The sequence below is a fragment of the Drosophila bipectinata genome, unplaced genomic scaffold, assembly GCF_030179905.1.
Source record: "Drosophila bipectinata strain 14024-0381.07 unplaced genomic scaffold, DbipHiC1v2 scaffold_249, whole genome shotgun sequence".
NCBI lineage: Eukaryota > Metazoa > Arthropoda > Insecta > Diptera > Drosophilidae > Drosophila > Drosophila bipectinata.
In genome coordinates, this window is record NW_027222897.1 from 110,583 (window position 1) to 130,201 (window position 19,619).

At 40.1% G+C, this 19,619-nt stretch overlaps 4 protein-coding genes and 2 long non-coding RNA genes across 7 annotated transcripts; 2 read left to right on the forward strand and 4 right to left on the reverse strand.

The window, feature by feature from the left end:
• Positions 1-884: 884 nt before the first annotated feature.
• On the reverse strand, positions 885-1,786 carry LOC138925500 (uncharacterized). The gene is made up of 3 exons (XM_070282727.1): positions 1,702-1,786; positions 1,215-1,385; positions 885-1,159 (listed from the first exon to the last, which is right to left on the reverse strand). Exons 1-2 carry the CDS (start codon positions 1,784-1,786, stop codon positions 1,279-1,281), a joined length of 192 nt encoding a protein of 63 aa, XP_070138828.1. The 3' UTR covers positions 885-1,159; positions 1,215-1,278.
• A 1,102-nt stretch (positions 1,787-2,888) lies between these two features.
• LOC138927413 (male-specific sperm protein Mst84Dd-like) lies at positions 2,889-3,563 on the reverse strand. Its single transcript, XM_070282726.1, has 2 exons — positions 3,265-3,563; positions 2,889-3,197 (listed from the first exon to the last, which is right to left on the reverse strand). The coding sequence occupies exons 1-2, from the start codon at positions 3,470-3,472 to the stop codon at positions 3,187-3,189; spliced, it is 219 nt and encodes a 72-aa protein (XP_070138827.1). The 5' UTR covers positions 3,473-3,563; the 3' UTR covers positions 2,889-3,186.
• A 680-nt stretch (positions 3,564-4,243) lies between these two features.
• Positions 4,244-5,274, forward strand: LOC138927414 (uncharacterized). Of its 2 annotated transcripts, none has more exons than XR_011443908.1 (3): positions 4,244-4,549; positions 4,617-5,177; positions 5,252-5,274. It is a non-coding gene; the product is annotated as an uncharacterized lncRNA (long non-coding RNA). The 2 variants fall into 2 exon arrangements; XR_011443909.1 differs by lacking the exon at positions 5,252-5,274 and having other exon boundaries at positions 4,254-4,549; positions 4,617-4,989; positions 5,072-5,086.
• A 542-nt stretch (positions 5,275-5,816) lies between these two features.
• Positions 5,817-6,962, forward strand: LOC138927409 (uncharacterized). The gene is made up of 4 exons (XR_011443907.1): positions 5,817-5,831; positions 5,899-6,106; positions 6,465-6,635; positions 6,691-6,962. It is a non-coding gene; the product is annotated as an uncharacterized lncRNA (long non-coding RNA).
• Positions 6,963-7,417: 455 nt separating this feature from the next.
• On the reverse strand, positions 7,418-15,098 carry LOC138927410 (sodium/potassium-transporting ATPase subunit beta-1). The gene is made up of 4 exons (XM_070282723.1): positions 14,477-15,098; positions 8,911-9,168; positions 8,592-8,851; positions 7,418-8,526 (listed from the first exon to the last, which is right to left on the reverse strand). The coding sequence occupies exons 1-4, from the start codon at positions 14,607-14,609 to the stop codon at positions 8,248-8,250; spliced, it is 930 nt and encodes a 309-aa protein (XP_070138824.1). The 5' UTR covers positions 14,610-15,098; the 3' UTR covers positions 7,418-8,247.
• Positions 15,099-18,453: 3,355 nt separating this feature from the next.
• Positions 18,454-19,614, reverse strand: LOC138927415 (sodium/potassium-transporting ATPase subunit beta-2-like; the record flags this gene model as incomplete). Its single annotated transcript, XM_070282728.1, has 4 exons — positions 18,454-18,875; positions 18,936-19,104; positions 19,164-19,456; positions 19,515-19,614. Coding segments are annotated over 4 exons (666 nt in total), but the record flags the coding sequence as incomplete, so codon positions are not given.
• Positions 19,615-19,619: the final 5 nt, after the last annotated feature.

Genomic DNA, 19,619 nt, shown 5'->3' on the forward strand with positions numbered 1-19,619 from the left:
ACTTATGCGTAATATTTGGGAATCACTCACTCAGTGCCTCATTATATTTAAGAAAAATTTGCATAACTCTGATAAACTTATTAATTTTATACCTTGCCGATCTTAGATCCTAAAGTTTTGATGCAGATTTAAGCCAATATGTTTCCTGATTAGTAAATGGTAATCCTTTTCCAAATGCGATTAAAAACAACTGAAATATGTGCTAGGAAGCATCTCGAAAGTAACCATTTTGGCCATCCTGTTCTTAGCTTGGTCAACAAGGTTTTCCAGCGGGATTTTTATCAGAAAAATATCCATAACTCGGAAAATAATTATCCTATCCATGAATTTTATACCTTCCCGATCTTAGAAATCCTAGTAGAATAATTCTGCATCACAACCTGGCCAACTCAAATCCGACCCGATTTTTCCAAATTTTCATAGGGGTAACATCATGATTTTGGCCAAAAAAACGACCAAAAATGTTATTCCCCGATTTTTATGATATTTTAATGCAGAATAAAGCCTTTTAGTGCACTGATTCGTAAGTAGAAGTTCTTTCCTTTTTGCGATAGGAAATGCTGGCCAATATGGCCTAAAAAATGCCTCAATAGGCTGAATTTTAGCCTCCCTGTCTGAGGTAGGTCAATTAGGCTCTATACGTATCCTTTAGACTTGATATTTTAATGCGAATTCAAAGCGAATGAAGACACGATTCGTTAAAGGTATTGCCTTCTCATAGTCGATAAGAAGTGGCTAAGAGATTGATTCAAATGTGCCTCGAAGATACTTTGCAAATAAAATCCAAGTTTATACTTAAAATCAGTTTTATTTACTTATTCTACGATGTATCTGAACCATGCAATGCTGAATGTGAAGCCGTTGGCCAAGACTCAAAACAACCATTGTAATAGATAACTTATAATTTTATTGCCTAAATTGGTTTCCAATGGTTTTAAAATTTTGAAATGCCGTGCTACCAGAAGTTGCCACCTTCATTCCTCCTTCAGTCCTTTTGACAGCGTTATCTTCCTTGGATTTCCTGACTTGTACTGGCTTCTATTGGGATTAAACTGAAGGACATTGCTTACTCAACATGTTCCTTCGATTTCACACCATTTTGGTTAGGACATGGCACAGAAGCATTGACATCGCTCAACTAAGAGTCATTAGAAGCCACCTGGGAAAGATAACAATAAGCACGGATGAGTGGGTCAGGAACCGCACCTACTTACTCGGGAATTGCAAAGGGGAGAAATATGGAGAAATAACTTCACAAGCAGATCCACGGATGTGACCCTAGCAACAGCATTTCGGTGGGGTGTTGTAACAGTGGGCCTTGCAAGGGGCACACCACACGCAAGGTGCGTTCTCCTTGTCCACGAGGTAGCGCTTGGGGCAGAAGCCTTGGGAGGAACGGAAATCAAGTATCAAATCGAGCTGATCTTCCCTCCTTATTATAGAACTGCTGTGGCCTGCACAGCCACGTGCGTGCTCTCTGAACCCAACTTACTGCTCTTTAATTGAACGGAGGAAGGAATCTGGACGAAGGGCTGGGAGAGGACGGGTGGGCACCTTCCCGGATCGGATCGGACAACTCACTTGGATAAGTGGCTGGTGTGTTTTAGTAGTTCAACACATGGGGATCGGGGATTCCGTCCTCGGACAAGGGCGGGCAGCACATGCCTCGGACAAGGGAGAACGGAATGGGCGACGGAGCACCGCAGGGCAGACTGTGCAGGCCACAGCAGGGCACGTTATTACAGGTTCCGCAGCAGGCAGGAGCACAGCAAGGTTGGCAAGGCATCTTGAAATTTTATTTTTGAATTTAGAAATTTAGAATTTGGAATTTAGAATTTGGAGAGCCGAAACGATTGGTCCGAGAGCTGGGAATAGAATGAGGATAGCTCGTCCGACTCGGGCCTCGTTAAGTTAAACGTCAGATTCCGTTTGATTGAAATCTCAAGGCCAACTGTATGAATTTTATATTCAGTCACTAGATTATAAAATTCAAATTAATAAAATAAGGAAATAACTACCGTAAGTTAATAGCGATAACCTGTGACAGCCCACCAATGAGACCCCAAATGGCAACCGATGAAGTATCTTATAAACAGTGGCGGATTTAACAGGTGGGCAAAGGCGCGCTTGCCCACTGGGCCCCCCCGACGAAAGGCTTTCAGGGCCCCTCGTGCTGAAAGTTACACCTTCGATTTCTTTTTTTTAAATTTTTTGCCAAATTTTCTGGGCTGTCCCCTTCAAAATGTGCAAAATGCATGGGGAGCCCCATATGACCCACTGCAAAGGCCATATCTTAGGAAATATTCATCCGATTCTTGAACGGAATACCCTTAACGATTTGTGGATCGATTCTCCATAAATCTGCATCAAAATCTGGAAACAAAATATTTTTAAGATTATTTGTCAAATTTTCTGGGCTGTCCCCTTCAAAATGTGCTAAATGCATGGGGAGCCCCATATGACCCACTGCAAAGGCCATATCTTAGGAAATATTCATCCGATTCTTGAAAGGAATACCTTAAACGATTTGTGGATCGATTCTCCATAAATCTGCATCAAAATCTGGAAACAAAATATTTTTAAGATTTGTTGTCAAATTTTCTGGGCTGTACCCTTCAAAATACCCTTCAATGTACCCTGAAAAAATTTTACCCACGGGGCCTTTTTCCTTAAATCCGCCACTGCTTATAAATATTAACTTTAGACGGGATCTTGATGTGAAATTGGTTTTGGGGATATTTTCTTCATTTCCGAAAATAAAATTCATTGGAAGGGTGGTTTTATTAATCAAACATTTAATCAAACAATCCATTCAAGAATCTACCTTTTTCTTGTATAAAATTAATATATTTTTTTAGACTTAAAAATAATTTAAGAAAACACAAAAATTTTAAAGAAGTTTTCCATAATTTATTTGCCAAAAACTTTTCCAGATATATATAAACAATTCCATGCCAAGCTGCTTTGATATTTCTAAATATTTCCAGGATTCCTCCAGTTAACACCTTCACCACTTCGTTGTTCTTCGAAGAATCTTCGTATCTTCTTAGATTCGCTGAATTGAACTGCCTCCAATTTGGGTTAAACTGCAGGACAATTGTATGCTCCAAGTGCCACATCCATATCACAGTACCTCAGCAAGGACATGGCACGTAAGCACAGACACCGATCGACTACCCGTTCCATTTAGAAGCCACCTATGGAAGAGAACCATGAGTCATGGGGTCTTCAACTGGCTTCCCAGACAAATTCGGAACAACTTACATGGATAAGTTACGGGTGTGTTGTAGTAGTTCCACACACGGGGATCGGGAATGCCGCCCTCGGGCAACGGAGGGCAGCACATGCCTGGCGCAGGGGAGCACGGAATGGGAGAAGGAGCACCGCAGGGCGGACTGTGCGGGCCACAGCAGGGCACGTTATTACAGGGGTAACAGCAGGCAGGACCACAGCAAGGTTGGCAGCAAGGCATTTTGAAATTTTATTTTGAATTTAGAAATTTAGAATTTAGAATTTAGACAGCCGAAACGATTGGTCCGAGAGTTGGGAATAGAATGAGGATAGCTCGTAACGTTCGTGCCTTGTTCAGATGAAACCTCAGATTCGGTTTGATCCGAAATTCATGGCCAACTGTATGCATTTTATCGGATCACTAGATTTGAAAATAAAAAGAGGAGATAATTTTTTCAGTTTCGATTAGCGTCATGATACTTACATGAAAAGATGGAAAGTTTTGTGAAAATTTTCAATGTTTCTTTATCAATTTTCTTTATATTTTCGTCCAGATTGAATGCAATTTAAGGCCTAGTTTATGTATAGTATTCTTTTATGTTTTTGACTTTTTGGCTTTGACTTTCGTCACCTTATTTTAATTTGGCCAGCGAGGCTCCCTCTTTGTCCTTTTATTCCAGGGATATAGCTTTAGTACCGATAATTTTTATCCGATTGGTGAGTGGTATACCTTCCTAATATTTGATCTTCGAGAAGAATACGTGTACGCCATAAACTCAATGAAACCTTAAAATGATATTTTAAGGGAGATTGAAGCCAAGGATTTCCCCAATTAATGGTAATCCTTTTATAAATCTGATACAAAATAACTAAAATATGGCCTTTAAAGTATCTCAAATGTAAGTAGTTGGCCAACATGTCCTAAGCCTCGTCAACATGGCTTTCCGTCCCTTATTTGGTAGGCCTTGGGATCACATTCAAAACGAATCTGACGTTTTAACCTAACGAGGCCCGAGCCGGACGAGCTATCCTCATTCTATTCCCAACTCTCGGACCAATCGTTTCGGCTCTCTAAATTCTAAATTTCAAAATTCAAAATAAAATTTCAAAATGCCTTGCTGCCAACCTTGCTGTGGTCCTGCCTGCTGTTACCCCTGTAATAACGTGCCCTGCTGTGGCCCGCACAGTCCGCCCTGCGGTGCTCCTTCTCCCATTCCGTGCTCCCCTGCGCCAGGCATGTGCTGCCCTCCGTTGCCCGAGGGCGGCATTCCCGATCCCCGTGTGTGGAACTACTACAACACACCCGTAACTTATCCATGTAAGTTGTTCCGAATTTGTCTGGGAAGCCAGTTGAAGACCCCATGACTCATGGTTCTCTTCCATAGGTGGCTTCTAAATGGAACGGGTAGTCGATCGGTGTCTGTGCTTACGTGCCATGTCCTTGCTGAGGTACTGTGATATGGATGTGGCACTTGGAGCATACAATTGTCCTGCAGTTTAACCCAAATTGGAGGCAGTTCAATTCAGCGAATCTAAGAAGATACGAAGATTCTTCGAAGAACAACGAAGTGGTGAAGGTGTTAACTGGAGGAATCCTGGAAATATTTAGAAATATCAAAGCAGCTTGGCATGGAATTGTTTATATATATCTGGAAAAGTTTTTGGCAAATAAATTATGGAAAACTTCTTTAAAATTTTTGTGTTTTCTTAAATTATTTTTAAGTCTAAAAAAATATATTAATTTTATACAAGAAAAAGGTAGATTCTTGAATGGATTGTTTGATTAAATGTTTGATTAATAAAACCACCCTTCCAATGAATTTTATTTTCGGAAATGAAGAAAATATCCCCAAAACCAATTTCACATCAAGATCCCGTCTAAAGTTAATATTTATAAGCAGTGGCGGATTTAAGGAAAAAGGCCCCGTGGGTAAAATTTTTTCAGGGTACATTGAAGGGTATTTTGAAGGGTACAGCCCAGAAAATTTGACAACAAATCTTAAAAATATTTTGTTTCCAGATTTTGATGCAGATTTATGGAGAATCGATCCACAAATCGTTTAAGGTATTCCTTTCAAGAATCGGATGAATATTTCCTAAGATATGGCCTTTGCAGTGGGTCATATGGGGCTCCCCATGCATTTAGCACATTTTGAAGGGGACAGCCCAGAAAATTTGACAAATAATCTTAAAAATATTTTGTTTCCAGATTTTGATGCAGATTTATGGAGAATCGATCCACAAATCGTTTAAGGTATTCCGTTCAAGAATCGGACGAATATTTCCTAAGATATGGCCTTTGCAGTGGGTCATATGGGGCTCCCCATGCATTTTGCACATTTTGAAGGGGACAGCCCAGAAAATTTGGCAAAAAATCTTAAAAAAATGTTGTTCCCAGATTTTGATGCAGATTTGTGGAAAAGAAATCGAAGGTGTAACTTTCAGCACGAGGGGCCCTGAAAGCCTTTCGTCGGGGGGGCCCAGTGGGCAAGCGCGCCTTTGCCCACCTGTTAAATCCGCCACTGTTTATAAGATACTTCATCGGTTGCCATTTGGGGTCTCATTGGTGGGCTGTCACAGGTTATCGCTATTAACTTACGGTAGTTATTTCCTTATTTTATTAATTTGAATTTTATAATCTAGTGACTGAATATAAAATTCATACAGTTGGCCTTGAGATTTCAATCAAACGGAATCTGACGTTTAACTTAACGAGGCCCGAGTCGGACGAGCTATCCTCATTCTATTCCCAGCTCTCGGACCAATCGTTTCGGCTCTCCAAATTCTAAATTCCAAATTCTAAATTTCTAAATTCAAAAATAAAATTTCAAGATGCCTTGCCAACCTTGCTGTGCTCCTGCCTGCTGCGGAACCTGTAATAACGTGCCCTGCTGTGGCCTGCACAGTCTGCCCTGCGGTGCTCCGTCGCCCATTCCGTTCTCCCTTGTCCGAGGCATGTGCTGCCCGCCCTTGTCCGAGGACGGAATCCCCGATCCCCATGTGTTGAACTACTAAAACACACCAGCCACTTATCCAAGTGAGTTGTCCGATCCGATCCGGGAAGGTGCCCACCCGTCCTCTCCCAGCCCTTCGTCCAGATTCCTTCCTCCGTTCAATTAAAGAGCAGTAAGTTGGGTTCAGAGAGCACGCACGTGGCTGTGCAGGCCACAGCAGTTCTATAATAAGGAGGGAAGATCAGCTCGATTTGATACTTGATTTCCGTTCCTCCCAAGGCTTCTGCCCCAAGCGCTACCTCGTGGACAAGGAGAACGCACCTTGCGTGTGGTGTGCCCCTTGCAAGGCCCACTGTTACAACACCCCACCGAAATGCTGTTGCTAGGGTCACATCCGTGGATCTGCTTGTGAAGTTATTTCTCCATATTTCTCCCCTTTGCAATTCCCGAGTAAGTAGGTGCGGTTCCTGACCCACTCATCCGTGCTTATTGTTATCTTTCCCAGGTGGCTTCTAATGACTCTTAGTTGAGCGATGTCAATGCTTCTGTGCCATGTCCTAACCAAAATGGTGTGAAATCGACGGGACATGTTGAGCAAGCAATGTCCTTTAACTTAAGCCCAATAGAAGCAAGCGCAAGTCAGGAAATCCAAGGAAGATTTCTCTGTCAAAAGGACTGAAGGAGGAATGAAGGTGGCAACTTCTGGTAGCACGGCATTTCAAAATTTTAAAACCATTGGAAACCAATTTAGGCAATAAAATTATAAGTTATCTATTACGATGGTTGTTTTGAGTCTTGCCCATCTTCACATTCAGCATTGCATAGTTTTTCCTTTTATATGGATGCATGTCCATGGAGACACATAAACGAAGTCTGCATATTCGAATCCTGTGCATCTTTGGGGTTTTCCCTTATATGGCACACAAAGATGCCTATATCTTCCCCAATTCTCATCCGATTCACAAGCGGAGTACCTTAAACGATTTTTAGATCGATTTCCCACCAGGCTGCATCGAAATCCTGCGACAAATTATTTTTAAGATTTTTTGACCATTTTTCGTGATGGTTTTTTTGATGATTTTTTGTAACCCCTTAAAATTTTTCGTGATGGTTTTTTTGATGATTTTTTTAAACCCCTTAAAAATGGGGTTTACGCTGTAGGCCACCTATCTTCTCCAATCCCAGCCCGAAGAGTGTATTCAAGTCGACAGTTTGTATCGATAGTCGACAAGTGTATGAAATCCACAAAAAGTAGTTTTTCGTTTATTTATTCAATTACTAAAGCAACAGAAAAGAAATAATTGGCTCATATTTATGTTACTTGCTAGTGTTATTCAAAAAAGTTTACAATTATTGATTATAAATATATTATATTTATTTCCATATTTCTTTCAATCGTTGATATTACGCTTTTCTGTAGTTTTCTGCTGAAACAGTTGCACTAAATTAAAGGCTCTCAATATTTTTCCAGATAGAAAAATAATAATCATAGGACTTTTTATTAAATAAACTTGCAGGATGTTCCCGTTTTGTATAAGATTAACATTTAAAATTTATTTATTTAGTTCTTTGTACAAATTGAACGATCCTAGGAAATGTGGAGAACACAAGGAATTTCGGGTGTGTTGTAAAATTAATTAATACAAACTAAATTCAACTGACAGAAACTAATGATCGTAATTACAAGGCTGTTTAATCAAATAAGATAAATATTAAAAATAACAACTTATGGCATTAGACAAGCCAAAAGCTATAACAACAGTTGCAGGTGGACGATTTAAACTTTGATTTCATGATTTTGTTAAACTTTACTCGTTCGTGTTGGGCCAGAATTTCGGATTCAATTGACACTCGGATAATTCCTCTCATATAAATATATACAATACTCTTGAAAACCTAAAGATACTAGCTCCATATACTCTCTTTATATGCAAATACGTGTATTTTTCTCGCGGCTATGTAGATGGTAGTTGGTCTGCGATGAGGCTGCCATATCCTCGTCTAGCATATGGCTAGTGTTTGTGGTGGCGATCACAAAGATTCCGGCACGATCTCCAGGCGTTTAATCCACGACAACCTGGAAGGTCACCGAGCCCATGCGATCGCGAGCGCTGCCGCTGTAGATGACGTTCTTGGCCCAAGCTCGGCACTCGATGTCCAGCATTTGACCCTTGGGCGGGGCGATAAACTGCACGGCGACCAAAGGACTCAGGTAGCCTGGCTGGTTCAGGAACGGGTAGTAGTAGTTGGGGAATCCCTGGGTAGGGAAGTATTTGATGTTCGCGAAGTTCTCCTTGTCCTTGCCCAAGTGTCCATTGCAGCTCACCCAGACTTGTTTGCGCTTAAAAGTGAAAATTTTAAATTAAATATTTGGAAAGCTGTTAAGGAGGGTTAAAGATTTCTTACCTCTTCGGGTTTCGTGGCGTTGATGTAGTTCTTCAGATCGTCGGGCATGTCCTTTTGTGCTTCCTCGTACACCTGAGGCTCCCAACCAAAGATCTTGTTCAGCTTGAGGAATATGCAGGGCTGGTTGGACTTGTAGCCGTAGCTATTGGCCTTGGAGCAATCACCGAAAGTATCGATGTTCACGACGCACACATCGCTGGGATCGTTCTTTTGGCCAAAATTGCAGTGCTTCATGTCGCGGCCCTCAGTGTGGTTATAGTCTAGTAAGAAATTGTAACTATGATGATTTTTTTTCAAGAATAGAGAATGACTAGCTTACCCCGAAGAAAGTCATCAATCAACTCGATCCAGTAGTTGCTCTCGGCTGGCTTCTTGCTGTCGAACTCAATGACAGAGCCACGTTCAGTCTGCTCGCTCAGGGGACGGAATCCCAAGCCTGGATTGGTGCCTATCAGCGAGTCATGAAGCTTCCACTTGGGCTCAGTATCGCTGATGGTGGACAACAGTCCTTGCATGCAGATGGTGAACAGGGCCGCCAGGATGATGTAGAAAATGGTGTAGAACAACAAGAGCTGACCTGATAAAGGATTAAAGAAGGAAAAAATTAATAAAAATATTTATCGCCCTGCTACGATGTGATTCTTTCGAAAACTGGATAATGGGGCACCTAAGAATGGGGCCAGGGCTTATGCAATCCAAATGGACATGCAGATAATCGACCGCTTACGCCGACTGCAGTAAGTAATACAAAAAAACAACAAACAGAGTAAACAATCGGACCGGACCGGCATTTGTCTGTATTTCAATGTCATTACCATTGACGACTCAGCTAGAATCGGACGGATATGGACGCCTTGTGGGGTATCGACTGTTTGTCACTTTCGCTGCGGTCACTGGACACCGAGCATCGGTGCCGGACCCGGACCCGGACTTGGCCAAGCCCCACAGTAATTGCATAAGTAAGCGACCACACCGACAAACCGAATTTGACAGCACACCCTATAAACTGGAAAAGCAAACGAATTAACGACTGGCCATCGGAGCTCAAATTCCCAAACAAATTAATCGTATGAATGAATATCGAATACAATGGGCGCCACAGTCCAGGGTACAGTAGGCCACAAAAGAAGCAAGAGGAAGTCGATCGACACTAGATTCTATTGATCTGTTAGATCATCTAGGGAAATCATTTATTTTAATCTAATTTGAAGAATAACTGGGCCTTTGGGAAATGGAATTAGAACTTAGATAACTTTCCGGAAAGTTAGTTTCCTTTCAACTTGACTATTCTATCAATCAAACTGAAAATTCATGTCCATCAATAAAATATGTAGGCTTCGTCGAACCTATCAGCGAAAATCGATGACCATTGCAGTTGGCTGATAAAGGCCTTTCATATTTAAGTTTTCAATTGCGCATGAAACTTTGAAAGCCGGCCCGGGCGGCTTGTTGCTAAGTAAAAATGGAAAATAATTGTGCTCAAGTACAAGGAAATAAGTTTGGCAATGACCACAGCGCCAGGGACAGACATAGACACAGGCAGTGTGACGCCAGCCGCCAGCCAGGCTGACAGTTGTCCGTCCATGGTACCACCACCAACCACCTAGTCGCCCAATTACCACCACCACCAATCCGAGTCGTCATCCGCCTCGGCAAGGTGGGACAGGGCGGCAGACTATGGTGGCCTGTGGCGCGCTGGTAACCAATATCCGATGTATAATGAATTCTGCCCTACATGCTTACGATTACATGACGGCAGAGTCCCTAAACATTCTTATGTCTTCGCCGAGTGAGGCATTACACCAGTAGACTCTCTCTTTCATGAGTTCCTCAGTTCCTCCATCAATGCCTCCTGAAATCGATAAGTCTACTCCACTCCAACGACTTGTGGACAGAAACTTGCAATTGACGATTACTGACATGTCCCTCACAGTAAGTGAGTAGTAAACAGACTTCAATCATGAATATATTCATCGCATTTGTTTGCATTTGTTGTGGGACAGATGGCATATAGATGACCGACCCATGGGGGTATTGCATTAGTCGCACTTGTTATTCATAAATTATTTTATAGAACATTTATGGTAGAAACTTCAAAAAAATGTGTTGAATATTGTGAGTATTTTTGAATGCCAAGTGATATTCATATTTTGACACATTTATGGGCGTTTCGCCTTGAAATATAAATAAGAAAAAATAAACTTGAAATAGACATTAGCGTCTGGCAGACATAGAGGTCAGCTACCCCGAAAAGATGAGAAATGAGAGAAATCTTTGGCAAGAAAGAACATTGCCAAGTCGAGAGTGCAGTCGAGAGGGCTCTGCTTGTGCCTCAGAGTTACTTAATACTTATATAAAAGTCAAATAAGATGTCGACGGGATGTGTATCAAGTTTATGCATAACAGTAACCGCTACTCAAGGCGGAAACTTATTTTATATGGCATACCATACCCCCACCCATACCAGGCCCGGTCAATTGTGCAACCAGTTCCAGGGTGGTGCAACTGACCAAGTTTGAATAATAACACTTGACATTCGTGAAGGCAGGGAGGGAAGGCAGAGCAGTTTCCTTGGCTTATCCTTATCCCTTAGCCTTGCCTGTGCGTGGGACTGCTGGTGCGGTAAACAAACTTTAAGGGCCCGTGACCCATATAGAAAGGAACTGGCCGCTCCCATTCCACCTAGAGAGGCCCAACCCCCTGAAACTGTGGTAATGCTAGAAGCTTTGCATGACCAACGATTGATAGACCTGCTCCATGTGGCGCTTGTCGTCATCCAAGCGGGCCCACCAAGGCCGACCCAGTTAATAATTTAGTTACGTGCTGGACGCACATATGGACAAGATTCAGGACACTTTTTCGCGCCTTCCGTGGCCACCAAAAACGCTAGTAATAGCTCCGGCCCTCTGCAAGGGGCTTCTTTAACACGTCTGACCACAAATCGTGTCGTTGTGGGAAATCAGATAAGGACTTGCACATGTGCAGCAGGAACTCATTTGTTTAATGAACGGACAGGGAGCTTAATGCTGTTTTGATTAGAGCTCTTAAAAAAATAGATTAAATATATGTATATTAAAAAAGGATATTATTTCTACACCCAAGGGGTTCTACTAATAGAAATATTAATAGAAAATGTAAAGAAGAAGTCTTGATGATTTTATATAAATTCTTTTCCAGGATAAGCAACAACTATGACGCCATTAAGAAAAAGAAAATGAGAATAAGTATGCAACTTGTTGGTCTCTGTCATCATTATATCTTCCCCCCAGATTCAGATCCAGTGGGTCACGTCACTGCCCCAACCTCCGTTCCCAATAAGCCATCCCGAATTCCGTCTCTGTGGCGCCGCTTTTGTTGGTTGGGGCACGCCCCACCCTTTGTGAATGCGTCAGCATCCCAGACACCACACACACATACACACACCAACACCTACACTCGTATAGCCAGGATCCTTCTCTTTCCGTTTGGTGTATGCTTAGAGCCTATAGCATACTTTGCGGCATTTTAAGTGAATTAATTTCATGTGCTAACAGGAGATGGAGATGCCGTAGCCCTACCCCCAGTAAACATTAAAAACGTTTACTTTGCTGATTATTTTTGGACAAAATAGGTAAGCAATGGGATATACCTTTATGAAGACTCTCCCAAAATATGCAAGATGGTTTGATATCTTGGAAAGGGCTTTTCTAGGAAATTTTCTTTACTTTTCTTTCCTATAAAAATATAGGCAGCTTACTATAGCTCACATATTTCACAGTTTGGATGGTCTAACTTAGTTCTAAATTAGCTCTCAATCTGTAAAAATATTTAAACTTTGCCAGAGTATTTCTGCCTTAAACCTTGACAGAATCAAAGCAAATTAATGCAACTTTAGGCGACTTAATTAAGTTGTGTGCATTTTATCACCGACTTTCTCAGTATCGTGACAATTAGTTAGCAGCACGTCAATATGTATATGTACATATAGTGGGGGGGAGTGGCAGAGGCGATTAATGAGAAATGAGATGTAACCGGCAGAATGCGGTTCTAACCAGTTTCTGGTTGATTTACGTACTGGCTGGGCGGCCCAGTGCTTTCATTGCCGGTTTTGCTGTTTCCGATGTCATTGCGGTTGCACTGATACGATCGGAAAACAGAATTAACTTTATCAAGCCCCAAAGTTCAAACTGCTTTTAGACATACACGATATTTAGCTATAGAGCTGTATTCCAGCGATCTAATTTTCTTGTACTCGTTTGTATGTAAATGCGAGGTAGAAAACACAAATGTGTAACAAAGAAAAAGTATTTCCAAAACAGAAATTAACAAAAACCCGCTGAACCGGTTCGACTAGAAGGTTCATCGCCGCGTAAAAAATATATAACAACAACAATCGACACAAAATTAAACAAGTTCTCATTGCGTTAATTAATGGAAATCAAATTATGATCAACCATGCAATGTTTTTGGACGGATTAAGGTTAGTCAATTACTTCATAAAATATACTAGGTACATAGGTTCAGAGCTTAATTTGATTTTTTTGCCTTTAAAAAATGATTGTAGATAATCGATTTGGCTTGACAGTTTTCCCTTGAGTTACAGTCCTCGCAGAACTGCACCCACGAGCAGGATTTAATGATACACATTAGAGCCAGCAGGGTCAGCAGGACATTTGTAGCTATATTCTCCATATACTAACTCATAAAGCTAAAATATAAACATGTCCATAAACGTGTAGCAGGTGTGTCAGCAGAGAGTCAAGTTCTTTGGTCTAGAAATTAGCATAGAAACCTATTAGAGCCACCAATCGTAAGTTTCGTATTAATTTGGCAAACAAATTACACACCAATTTGAGCCTTTCGATAAATCCCCATCGAACTTGGCCAAGTTAATTAAAATAAACACTTGACGTCAAGGCGTCTTTTCAGTTTTCAGCGCGTTGTATTTACTTTTGATTCCCCCGATAAGGGGTTTCAAACATCTACGCTCCACATACTCAGAGGTATGTATGAGAGTTCTACAAAAAAAATTCAGATTTCTAGTATTTCAGCAATGCACTTTACGATCGACAGCTCCCCAGAAATATCGGAGCGTGAAAAGGCGTTCTCTTACTCTCCGATTCAAAGCCTTGAAATTGTTTACAGAACATATTAAAGAAGGCAAATAGCAAATATTATAGGCGATAAAAAGTACTCTCCTCATTTTGCAACGGACGTGTTTCCGTGTCCATTTTCAAAAAGCAATACTTTTCATTATCGTCGAATTATTCGAAATATGTACATGTGTATGCTTTGCTATGTGTGTTCGAAAATGAAATCGGTAAGAAAATTGAAAAAAAAAGCAATTAAACACAAAAATAAACCAAGGGGTGAGATGATGAGCCAAGCGAAACCATCAACCGACCGAAATAATTAAGAATATTTAATGCTCTAACTTTTTATGGGCATTTTTAAAATATACTTGGAAAGCTAACTATATTTTAATAATGCCAATAAAAAGAAGCATTCATCATCGCCTATCTTGACAAGTATTTATCTGCGGGTTTCGACGTTGACTAAACATTTAAGTTCCAAACGCAGCATCCACTTCGTCGCGCCTCCCCCAAAATGACTCGCCAATTCAACTGATAAGAGGTGGGTACAAGCGGAGGTACCCCTCTCGCAGGGGGGTTTCATAACCAAATGACCGACATGTGTGCATTTTAAACCCAACAAACAATGGCATTTGGTTTCTATGTACAGAGGGAGTACAAAGAGTATATGGTTTTACGTAATCCTTGGAAGCACTTTTTTTGGAAAGATTTATTGAAAGATTATAAACAGCCAAGTCTTAGGGGAGATTTCAGATCCATAGACTTAATTTTTCTCACTTTAACTATCAGGAAATGGTACATTTTTCTACTTACTCCAATTCTTTCCAGTTCTACCGAAGAAAGTTCCATCCTGGGGACTATAGATCATTTCCCCAAAGGTTTGCTTTTTGGCTGGCTGGGGGAATTCGAATTCACCTTTGCCGCCTTTTCCGTTGTTCTTCGACATTTTGACGTTCTCCGTTTGCACTGGTTTACGGTTAGCTTTTTTAAGAATTTGCTTATTTCGAAAATTTGTTGGTTTTTATTTTCCACGGATGATGACGTGGACGGTGTGAAGGCTACCAGAAACTGATTTATGTATATGTATCTACTTTACGATGAGGAATATAGTATGATTCAGCAGTCCGGGCAATATTCTCTTTTATTTTATTTTTTGCACACGCAGCGGCAGCACTCTTCAATGTGTTTTGAAAAATGTTTAATTACGCAACTGGGTTTTGGGCAGATAAATGACAGATATTTGAAAGCGGGCTAGAAAAGGTTTTTGGACCGCGGTGGAAAACCTTAGCACAATCACACACAGACACACCGCAGGTAGATACGGGAAGTCGTTGGGGAGCTCTCGAGTGGCTATTCGAACTGCGAGCTGCGAACTGCAAAATGCGTACTGCGTGTTGCGCGCTCACCGACCCACGATTCACAAATGATCACGTCAAAAACAACGCCGTACTAAGAGGCCCCCGGTCTTCGACACTCAACACGCACACAGACAAGCACCTCGCTCCCGCTCCCAGTGGGGCTTTTCCTTTCTCGCACACCCTCGTCCAACAAAAGCTCCAAGATAAGAGTGCGGTTGCACCCGAAGAAAAAAGGGTGTCATCTCATGTCACTTGACCGTGAATAATTTTTTGTAATATTACGAATATGAAACATACTTTAAAAGGGTGAATAAAAAATAAGAGCTACAAGATACATAAATAGAGGTACAATTTAAAGATACTAGAGATTCAATAGATAGTAGCAAATATCTTTGTGGATGAGGTCTTGTAACAGGCTGTTCTCAAAACCCGTTTCCAACACTAGAAAACATCGTCTTATTTACTTGCCCTTATCATATGAGTGTCAAGATCATACCGCCTTCATCTCTCAAATCTTATACACACAATCAACTATTTGTTGCATTTTTTCCAGTGTACCGTCGACAGCTGTTGAACGTTTTTGACACTTTGCCAAGCAACACGGGAAAAGCCAAAGCAAAAGCTTCATGACCAGGGGAGTCTTAGGTGGTAGTGGGGGCACTTGTATATATGTGTATGTGTGGTTTGGTTTTCCTTACCTGGCACTCTCTACCGCTCTGAGTATATTTGTACCTCTCGCGCTTAGTGCCATGGTAAAAGCGGCTACGCAAATAGAATAAATGATTGAGTGCAGACAGCGGCCAGACGAAACAACACGTTCCAGGGCAGCTAAATGGTAACATTTGAAAATGGCTAACCCAAGTTGGCTCACAGATGGGGCTATCCGATCTCAGTACCCGCGGGGCATTGGGATGCGCCCCTGGCTCCTGTTGGCTCATAAATATTAAAATAAAAAGCACAAAAAAAAGTACACTCATACTAACGCGGGGGAATCATCTATGGCTCTCTCTCACTCCGCCGCTCTGACATGCGCCGAGAGTTGAGTTCATGGGGTTCGTACAGCTCCCACTTTCATTCTCAGTGCCGCTCCACACTGCCACCCTGAACCCCACAGCTCTCATTATGCTTCCCAATGGTTGCTTTGTTTGGTTTTTCGTGCTCATGCTCACTGAAATTTGTGGATCGCTTTTGGAAACTTCCACATGAAATACGGGACATGCTTTCCCCTAACTAAAGTGGTTGTCTCTAACCGCATAATGCTAAACCTACACAAGTATAATTAAAACTTGTTTATATTTTATTACAAATTATCTTATGATGATAAAACAATATTTTACTCTTATTAAAATAAATGTTTTTGTTTGAAAAAATTAAATTATTTATATAAAATTATATGGAACTAAGTATAGTTTTTTCAAGTGAACATTTATATGGTACGATGTTTAAAATGATTAATTCCCATAAACGAGCATTTCCTCCCACATTCAGCTTATCTCCCTCCACAACTTCAAGAACTCCATGCCAATTTTCCGATTCTTTCTGTAGATTTTTATTACATGGAGGCTGGGATTCAGGGATATGGTCCAACATTTGCATCACTTGCAATCATCATAAGTTGATTAAATTACACTTGACAGCTACTGACTGCCTTATGTGGATATCTTCATTGTAAAAAAGTCTTCAATTATCTTCACTTCACTTCAATAGCACAAAGGTCTGAAAAAATAAATAATTATTATGATGTAGTGTCAAAATGTGAAAAGTACTCTCTATCAAAGAGGCTGCCTTGTTCAGTTCAAAGCACTGATTTATTTGAACTCCAAATTAAGAAAATCTAATTACACAATCTACAATGAGTATCTTCAAACTGGTATATCTGGTCAGAACTGATTCCAGAGATTTTAGATTTATCCAGTTCAGAGTGCTTCCTTATTGGCTATATGTTTTGATTTTCCACTTAGCAACGGATTTCAAGTATTGTTTTTTATATTTAAAGCACAGTGTTTATATTTGGATTATATCCACAAGATACAAATTGAAAGGAAGCAAGAGTTATTTAATAAATATTTCGATATTTTAAAAGCTTCATCTTACCTTTTTAATAGATTTTAAATGGAATCCAAAATATATTTTACTAAGGTATATTAATATACATTCTTGCCTTCCCTTTTGGAACATGCAACCACTGTGCTACACTGCATCCGTAGTTTGTCATTCAGCTAATTAGCTCTTAATTAGACATGTCTACATTGTAAGCATTTGTCAGATAAAAAGTGCATATATAGTACGTATCTACTAGATCAGACGTCAAAATACGATCATAAAAAACAGTAAATTTAAAGCCAATAACCTCACTAGGTCACCAAAATTTATGATAAGAGCCCTTTGGAGTATAAAAAAATAAAATTAAACCTGAGAAGACGTGTCAGTGCATCGAGTTCTAATTATCACAACTGGAAGAATAAACCTATCGCATTAAAATTTAAAAATAAACAATATATCATAAAGCAAACAGCAGCATTTTGTTAATGGGTTCCAATGACGCAATTGGCCGACTTTTCGCCTTGGGCCGATAAGTTCTCAATAAATGAGAATTCAGACAAAAATGATATATATACTGATACACTCATGAAAACACAAATATATAGATGGGCATACGCAAAATATCAATCTGGCTTTAAGTTTATCAGCCCCATGCCAAGTTACTGACAAGCAGTGGCAGGTGAAGGCGGAGATTTCAGTGATTTCGTTTCATTATGGATTTCTCAAAATGTGGCTTTAATATGATACTCCTATCTTATCACCAGAGAGACCCAATTACGTTTACGTAAATCCAAAACAATTTCGTATAGCGACAAGATAACTAAAGCCAGCGATGGACAAGATGAGATAGTCCATCTAGTCCAGTTAAACTTTACAAGATACTTCATAAAACAAAAGTTTTTTGACTTTATAGTTTATTTCGATTATGCAAAGCACAACCAATCCTTAAATTTAATTACATTTCAATTGTTTTCGTTTTATTTTTATTGAATCTTTATGCCTTTTTTCACTAATCAAAATTGGTGGTCATTGTGATGTTTATACTTTATTGGTAGAGATAGACTGAAGCTAACTATGTAAAGATTCTATATGGTTGACAAAATTGGTCTGTTTTGGTTAGTTATATAGGAGATTCAAAATACCATTTTTTTAACAATTTGATAAAAATTGTAATATCTAAATTTTATGTCGATTATTTTGAAGTGGCAGTTTAGATTTGATTGTAAATTTGTGGCATTCGTTTTCGAACAAAGCTAAATGAGATTCCTAGCTGCTTATTTTCATTATTTATTTATTTTTATTTTATTTGATTTCACCAAAACAGTGGTGTCTTGGTGTCAAGCTGTATATACTAACGTGAAACTTCATTATAAAGTGCATAAAAATGGATTGTTATTAAAAATTTTATATATATTTCAGGCAGTACCTTTACTAATTGTTGTTTGTTTTTGTATCAAATATTCTAAATACATCTCAAGATATTACAATCTAAAAAATTTTGAAATGGCGTATTGAAAATACATCTCTCAACATAATAAAATTTATAAAATTTCGAATTTCGGGATAACTAAAAATTTGTTAAACGGTGGTGACTTGCTTCTCACATAGGATTGTCTTTATATGAAATTTCACATCCTTTTGTTCTGATCCGTGATATTTTTCATCGGAGATTCTGGTCTACATTATTTTAAAAGGTAGTTAAAATAATTAATCAATAAGGAGCTCATAGTGCACGGAACCGATCCTGTCCTTGCGATCATGAATGATGTTACGAGCCCAAGCCTTGCATTCAACGTTAATGATAATGCCACCTGTTTGGAAAGATAATGTTTAATTAAAATATTAATATTCTTGATTTTAAGAGCTCTTACGTTTGGGACGCTGGAAGTGAACCGCTACCAGGGGGCTCAAGTAGCCCTCAGAATTCTGATACGGATAGAAGTAGCCGGGAAAGCCTCTGATGGGCAGGTAATTGATGGCACCAATGTTTTCTTGGTCAGCAGGGTTTTCACCCTCACAAGACACCCAGATAGTATTTAGCTGGAAATTTAATACAAAATTAGTCACATTACCGGGGACATTAATAATTTTGTTATCACCTTGATGGGTTCGGATTTTTCAACCTCGGAAATATAAGTTTTCAAGCTCTGCGGCATAGATTCCGGCAAGTCCCGGGAATTATTGTAATACTCCGGAATCCAACCGTAGATTTTGTTAAGCTTCAAGAAAATGCAGGGTGCGCTCTTGTGGTAGCTGTAGTTGTTTTCCCTGGTGCAGGGTGCCCAGGACTTGATGTCCACATCGCACACCTGACCCTGTGGCGGCGGTTGGTTGTAGTCGCAGTTGTAGATGTTCTGACCACGTCCAGGAGTCAGTCCAGGTACTTTGTAGACTGTAAGGAATGGGTGGCTTAGTGGTGGGGAGGTCTATATTTTTGTAGGTCTACTTACCGGCAAGGAAATCATTTAGGGAATCCGTCCAGTGCTTGTAGTTCTCGTGTTGGGTTCCTTTGTACCAAATTAGAGTGCTTTCCACGTTATCAACTGGCGGTAGTG